This window comes from Melanotaenia boesemani, chromosome 13, assembly GCF_017639745.1.
Source record: "Melanotaenia boesemani isolate fMelBoe1 chromosome 13, fMelBoe1.pri, whole genome shotgun sequence".
Classification (NCBI taxonomy): domain Eukaryota; kingdom Metazoa; phylum Chordata; class Actinopteri; order Atheriniformes; family Melanotaeniidae; genus Melanotaenia; species Melanotaenia boesemani.
In genome coordinates, this window is record NC_055694.1 from 21,941,008 (window position 1) to 21,948,468 (window position 7,461).

Consider the following 7,461-nt stretch of genomic DNA (forward strand, 5'->3'; position numbering starts at 1 on the left):
TTTGGCAGGCAGGAGATCAGGGCTGGAAACGTGCGGGGTTTGTAATGGAAAATTTATTCATATACCCTTATAGTTTGTAGGTTACACTTTGTATGTCTGTGTATTTAGATAAGAACTCCTTCTCACACCTTCCCCCCCTCTCTCATCCCCTTTGTATGTCTGTGTATTTAGATAAGAACTCCTTCTCACACCTTCCCCCCCCTTTCTCATCCCCCCAACAGATGTTGAGAGTTTAATGAGCTTCCTCCTTTGCACCCTTCACTCCGTAACATTTGTTAACAGCTATGTGAGAAATTTAAAACAATGACCTCCTACTGTGATGTTATCAGCTCATGCCTGGTATATTAACTAAGCTCACTTGTATCTGGCAGACTCTCGCAGACAAACTCCTTTGACTGTGTGACTCTCATTGCCGGCCGGCTCTTAATAAAACTACTTTGTTCGATTCTCACTTAGTGTGTGATCTTTGATAACTAAAAATTCCACAACAATTTGGCGTCACGAACAGGATATCTTGAGTGACTGACCGGAGGACCAGAACCCGTGATTGATCATCCTGAAGGATACTTCAGCCCCTGGGTCAGCCTTAACCATCAGGGGACGGCGGAGGAACTCCGTTCAGGCACCACTGATATCCAGAACGAAGTCTGCGTGTGGAGCAGCATCCAGAATCACACACGGTGAGAAGTTTTCATATCAGACTCCCATTTACTGCTCCTTTTCGCAGGGTCCCGCTATCTTGTGAGGCAAGGTAGATTACTATTCTATTGCGGTAGAGTAGAGTTAGTCCGGCACTGAGGTGAAAACTTCGGTGGTAATAATAGGCGTTTTAGTCAATTTTTGTGCCTGAGTTTGGGCTCCTCGAAGAAGAAAAATCCAGCAAGGAGACGTCCTAGCTGCATAATGGGAAACACAGCTGTGACGGGGAAGGAGAGTAAATGGGACTCCCAAATTTTAAGAGATATGAAAAAGAAATATGGACCTGACTGTACGGACTGCATGACTTACTGGACAGAGAAATATGGTTTTCCAGAGAACGGGAGTTTGAGTAGAAAGGAATTAGATAAGTTGAATGAGGAAGCACAGAAGGACTGGAATGAGAAAAAAAAAAGAAGAAGAAAAAAATCAAGGCAACGGACGTAGAGAAGTGGGAACGGCATAATAAATGCATTGAAATGTGGAAGAATGAGAGTGAATGTAGGGTTAGGAAAGCTAATACTAAAGAAATGGGTGGGGGATTAGATATGACTGGAGATATAGGAAACAGGAGGGATAATGCATCCCTGTCTAGTGCACCTCCACCATATAATAATAATTTAGGGCATTCACAACCCTCTCCATATCGTTCACTGCAGGAACGATTACAGGCGCTGAAGGTGGATCCAGATCTGGACTCCTGTCCCCCGGTGTTACAACAGCCCCAGCAGCCTCAGCAGCGTCATCCAGAGGACCGATGGAGAGATGAGACATCGGGTCCCGCTGACTCCAACCATGGCCAAGCTACAGGGGGAACCGAAAGACCGTCAGCAGACATGACCAGCCCTTCACGTACCAAGTCCGGGAAGATCTACGGACCGGAGGTGTCAGCAACCTCCCCTTTCTACAAATTTGGACAGACTGCAAAGGGCCTATTTTTGGGACAAAATACTGCTGAAGATGAAGACACTGAGGTTTTTAGTGCCCCCATGGTGGAAGTATCAGGACCCACCGGCCCCATATTGGTTTATCGCCCTTGGTCCCCCTCTGAAATCATGGAACATGCTAAAAATCTTCCTGACCCCACTGAAGATGGTGAGAAAGCTAGCGAGGAGTGGAGAGCTTTCTGCCGTGAACACCGCCCCACTGGACTTGAACTGAGAAAAATTCTTGCTAAAATGCTCACTGCTAGTGATCTGGCTAAGATCCGTCCCCACCTCCCTCCTGATGACACCGGCCTGAAAAATCCAAACTGGGACGATGAGCCGAACCGACCTTACAGAGAAGCCATCACCACACTCTGTGATGGCATAAAGACTGTGTTCCCTAATCGAGGAAGCCTGGCTGCCCTGAGAAATCTGATACAGGGCCCAGATGAGCGCATGGAGACTTTTCTACACCGCTGTGAAACTGTTTTCACCAGACACTCTGGCTTGGAGCGCCCTGCAGGAGACCTGGGGAACACTCCAGGACCATGGGAACGCCTTCTCTGTCAGACCATCATTGAAGGTATGAACAGAGATATGTTGGAAGTGGTGAAGAGACAGTATGTGGGGATGAGACATGAGACCAGACTAGCTCAGCTTCAACGTCAAGCAAAACACGCACAAGATGTCATGGATGAAAACAAGAAAAAAGCTGAATCCAAGAAAGAAAAACAGATGTCAACAGCCCTGACTCTGTTCACCTCCCAAAATCAGCCACAATCCAATAGAGATAGGAGAGGCAGAGGAAGGGGCAGAGGAAGACGAGAGAGGGGCGGCAACCAACAACAGCGTGGGGCATGTTATCGCTGTGACAAATATGGACACTGGAAGGATAACTGCCCACAACGACATGGGCCGTGTCATCGCTGTGGCCAATATGGACACTGGAAGGATAACTGCCCTCAGGATAATGGGCCCACCCACCAGAAGGAATACCAGCAGGCTGACTGAGGGGCGGACCCGGGAGACAGGACTCCAGAGGAGCTTTTTTCTCCACCCACCACAGTTTTCGCTGCAGCAACTGTTGAGGGAAGTGAAATGCACACACACACATACACACACACATACACTCATTTAGCTGCTATAGCTTATAAACGTTTTCCTTTGTTTACATTGTCTGTACATAATCAACCAGTTTCTTTTATGGTTGACAGTGGTGCAACTCACTCAGTTCTTAAGACAGGCACCCTAAATCCCACACCACCACTCAGTGGTAAGACTGTTATTTCTGTGTCTGCTGGAGGCCATCATGACAAAGAAAAATTCACGGTACCTTTAACCTGCTCAGTACAAGGTGAGCATCCATTTACACATTCCTTTCTTTTGTCCAAAGTTTGTCCTGTAAATTTACTGGGCCGTGATCTGATGTGCAAACTGGGAATTCAGATTTCCTCTGGGTCTCAGGGGCTGACCATATCATGTTCATCTTCTGACACTGAGGAAAAAGATTTAATGATGGTTAAATATAACCCAAGAGCTCCCTGCTATGCTTATCAGTGGAAAATGGGAAGCTCCCCTCTTTCTTCACACTGGCTGTCCCTCTGCAGAGCCAGAGTCTCCCCTGGGGCAGAGGTGATGGGGGAGAGGGAATTACATTGCACATCCTACATCTGTCCTGATGGGCCAGATCAGCAGTATGAAAAAATCTTTTTTAGGGACTGCTCTGACAAACTGACTGTGACATGTATGTTTTGGAATGAGAGTATGTGTGTTTTGTCTGTCTCACTAACCTCTGACCAACAGAAGTTGTTTAAACTTCACACACACCCACACGTGTCTCTTTCCAAGTCCCACTCGACTGAGTGGAAGGATTTGGGCCCCTTTGTTGCTACTGCTCTCAGAGAGTCTCAGTGGCAATCCACTCATGACTCAGCAGTTTTGTTTTCTCCAAGGCTGGGTGTGTTTAAGCAGAGCATGCTCTCTGTGATTCATTGCCAGAAAAGTGTTCAGTTGGTAGATGAGGATTTTCTGACATGTTTATCTGCTGACTCACCCTTGCCACCTGTTCCCCCAGCCCTCTCTCAGGTTCCTTCTGATTTGTGGGCTACCTCTCCCCATGATGTGGGCCTGGTTAAGAACTGCCCCCCAGTAGTCATCACTCCGAAATCTGACTATCGCCCCTGCCAGAAGCAATATCCTCTCAAACCTGAAGCTTTGGAGGGTATTACACCTGTCTTTAATTCACATCTTAGGAGTAGTATTGTTGTTTCTTGTCCAAATTCGCCTGTTCGCACTCCTATTTTCCCAATCATGAAACCACGTAAACCACCAGCCAAACCTGACTGGCGTTTTGTCCAAGATCTCCAAGCTGTCAATAAAGCAGTTATTTCACGGGCCCCTATGATGCCCAACCCCCACACCATCGTGTCGCAGATTCCTCCTACTGCTACACATTTCTCCGTGATAGATCTGGCAAATGCTTTTACGTCTGTTCCTGTTCATCCAGACAGCCAATTCTGGTTCGCTTTTGAGTTCAATGGGAAACCATACACTTGGACCCGGCTTCCCCAGGGGTACTGTGAGTCCCCCACAATCTACAATGAGGTACTAAGAGATTCTCTTTCTTCTTTGCAGCTTCCACAGGGCGTAGTTTTATTAACTTACGTTGATGACCTTCTGCTCTGCTGTCCTTCTGCCTCCTTGTGTGAGGAGGCCACACTGGCCCTCCTCCTCCATCTTCATTCTGAGGGTCATAAAGCCAGTCTGCGTAAACTACAGTTCTGCCAGCCTCAAGTCATCTTTCTAGGGCATCACATTTCTGCCACCACCAAGGCCCTGACCCCTAAACGGATTGAGGCCATTCAGAAAGCACCAAAACCTGTTACCAAGAAACAGCTGATGTCATTTCTAGGTATGGTAGGGTTTTGTCGGGCCTTTATTCCACATTTTTCTGAACTTGAGGCCCCCCTGACTTCCTGTATACATGGTAAGAATCTATCTGCTCATGACCATTTCTTCTGGACCCCGGAGGCTGAGCAGGCTTTCCTGTCTGTGAAACAAGCGCTGTGTTCTGCTCCAGCCCTGGCTCTGCCAGACCCAGCCAAACCTTTCTTTCAGTTTGTTGATGAAAAACATGGTTTCATGTCTTCTGTTCTCCTTCAACAGCACGGCTCTCACAAGCGCCCGGTGGCCTATTACTCTTCCAAGCTCGACTCTGTTGCTGCGGGGCTTCCTGGCTGTCTGAGAGCTGTGGCTGCATGTGAGAAGGCTGTACTTGCATCACGTGACATTGTGGGATACAGTGAGCTAACTGTTTTTGTTCCTCATTCTGTATCCATCATTTTGCTCGAACAAAAGACTTCTCATCTGTCTGCAGCTAGATGGCTGAGATACACCACAGTTCTTCTCGATATGCCTAACATCACTATGAAACGGTGTACATCACTTAACCCTGCCACTCTTCTTCCTACCGCAGAAGATGGTGTTCATCACTGTTGTGAGACTGTTCTGTCTGAAATCTGCACTCCGAGACCAGATTTATCTGATGAGCCTCTTCTTAACTCTGATCTCATTCTTTTTTGTGATGGCTCCTCCTTCAGAGACCATTCTGGTAAGAACAGAGTGGGTTTTGCTGTCTGTGATGAGCATCAGGTTCTCTTCTCTGGCTCCCTCCCTTCACAATTCTCTGCTCAGACAGCTGAACTTGTTGCTCTCACTGAGGCCTGTAAATTCGCACAAGGTAAGTCCCTGACTGTGTATACCGATTCGCGTTACGCCTTTGGTGTAGTTCATGACTTTGGTGCGTTGTGGCGTCACCGTAATTTTTTGAAATCTGATGGTAAGCCTATTTTGAACTCCACACAGGTTGCGGCTCTCCTTGACGCTATTCTTCTTCCTTCAGATGTCGCTGTAGTGAAATGTCAAGCTCACACTAATGACACTTCCTCTGTTGCCCGTGGCAACGCCTTGGCCGACCAGGCTGCTAAGCAGGCAGCTCTGTCAGCCTCGCCGCACATTCTCACCTCTTCTCCTCTCACAGAAGAGGATCACTCTCCTCCCTGTTCTCTGCAGGACATCCAGTCTTTTTCTACTCCAGAGGAACGCTCTGTCTGGAAGGCTAACTCCTGCACCCCTGATTCTGCAGGTGTATGGCGCTCTGTTGATGGAAAACCTTGCCTTCCTCGCCATTTCTTCCCCTGGTTTGCTAAGTTGTCACATGGGTTGGACCATGTGTCAAAAGGGGGGATGGTATCTTCCACAACATCTCTGTGGTTCACAAAAGGCTTCACTGTGGTGGCTGAAAATTACTGCAAAAAATGTTTGATCTGTGCAGGCTATAACACCGCCCGCCCTCTTGCCTGCCCTCCAGCTGGTCATACACCACCTAATCAGCCTTTTGATCATTTGATGATGGATTTCATTGAGTTAACACCTGCAGAAGGTAAGAAATATTGTCTAGTTATGGTAGACATGTGGTCAAAGTGGGTTGAAGCTTTTCCAGCAAAGCATGCCACAAGTTCAGTCGTGGCTAAGGCTCTGGTGACCGAAATCATTCCAAGATGGGGGATTCCAGTTAAGGTCTCATCTGACAATGGTTCACACTTTGTAAATGCGGCCCTGAAAGAGGTAAGTGGACTATTGGGGTTCCAGCTTAAGACTCATTGTGCTTATCACCCGCAATCAGGCGGAGCAATTGAAAGAGAGAACGCCACTTTAAAAGGTAAGTTGGCTAAATGTTGTGAAGAAACAGGACTGTCTTGGCCAAAAGCCCTCCCACTCATTCTTATGCACATGAGAATGAGGAAACGTGCCCGGACAAATCTTAGTCCATTTGAGATTCTGTTTGGCAGACCTCCCTACACTGGTCTGGATCCTCCAGGACTCTCCGTGTCTACCACATACTGTGAAAGTAACATGCTTGCTTATTGTCAAAATCTGTCCAAAGTTCTCTCACAGGTGCAGAGTGTGGTAAAAGAGGCCCTGCCACGCCCAGCATCAGATCTGCTTCACTCCTTGGTTCCGGGAGATTGGATCTTGGTTCGAGAGACGAGGAGAAAGCACTGGCGGTCTAAAAGGTGGCTGGGTCCCTTCCAGGTCCTGTTGGTCACTCATACAGCCGTGAAGGTCGCTGAAAGGTCCACGTGGATTCACGCGTCCCACTGTAGAAGGTTTCAAAGTACCCCAACTCCAGCTGACCTCTCAACCACAGGGCAGAATAATCCCTGAGGTCAGCCCCGTGCGAGATGGTCCATTCTCCACGGGACAACATGAAGTACACCCAGACTGCCGTGAGGGGATGGTCGTGCGTCATCCTCTTCATCCTTATCACCTCCCTCCTCTGGTACCTGGATCCAACCGGACCTCACCTGACACAACGCACCCCAGCTTCGTCCCAACCCGCCAGACGACTGCAGGGGACAGAAGCACCCTCCCTCAGGAGGCACCGCCGAGATAACCACATCCTTCAGCATCATGATCACACTGAGAATCTTTGGTGGCAAGTTGCCAATTTGTCTGCTCATAAATTGACAAATGACAGTTGCTATGTTTGTGGACTGGTGCCGCATGCCACACCCACTCAATCAGTTTTTATTCCATATCCAGTCCCTTTGAATACCACTTTGTGGACTCTGATCATGGGTAATAGATTACACCCTAGGAACATTACTTGGCCACACCAGCGCCCTCCCCTCTCCTGGAGGAGACCAGCTGAGTTTTCCAGCAACACAAACTCCACTTGTGTTTCATCCAGAACTGTCTTCCGCTTAAGGGATCGTACAAATCCATATTCTTCTCCACCTCTTTGTTTTCAGCGAAATGGGACAGATGCACTATTCTT

The 7,461-nt window shown here is 48.0% G+C and overlaps 1 protein-coding gene across 1 annotated transcript; it reads left to right on the forward strand.

Annotated features, from left to right (window-relative positions):
* Window positions 1–1,244: 1,244 nt before the first annotated feature.
* Window positions 1,245–6,849, forward strand: LOC121652101. The gene is made up of 5 exons (XM_042004670.1): window positions 1,245–2,242; window positions 2,397–2,620; window positions 3,697–5,766; window positions 5,956–6,063; window positions 6,568–6,849. The coding sequence occupies exons 1-5, from the start codon at window positions 1,245–1,247 to the stop codon at window positions 6,846–6,848; spliced, it is 3,681 nt and encodes a 1,226-aa protein (XP_041860604.1). The 3' UTR covers window position 6,849.
* Window positions 6,850–7,461: the final 612 nt, after the last annotated feature.

Excerpts from the sequence above, each read along its gene's own strand:
- LOC121652101 (XM_042004670.1), top strand. The coding sequence starts at position 1,245 with ATGACTGGAGATATAGGAAACAGGAGGGATAATGCATCCCTGTCTAGT. Across the intron at positions 2,243-2,396 it reads TTGGAAGTGGTGAAGAGACA|CCACAATCCAATAGAGATAG; the intron begins GTATGTGGGGAT and ends TCCCAAAATCAG. Across the intron at positions 6,064-6,567 it reads TGAGTTAACACCTGCAGAAG|TTCTCTCACAGGTGCAGAGT; the intron begins GTAAGAAATATT and ends ATCTGTCCAAAG.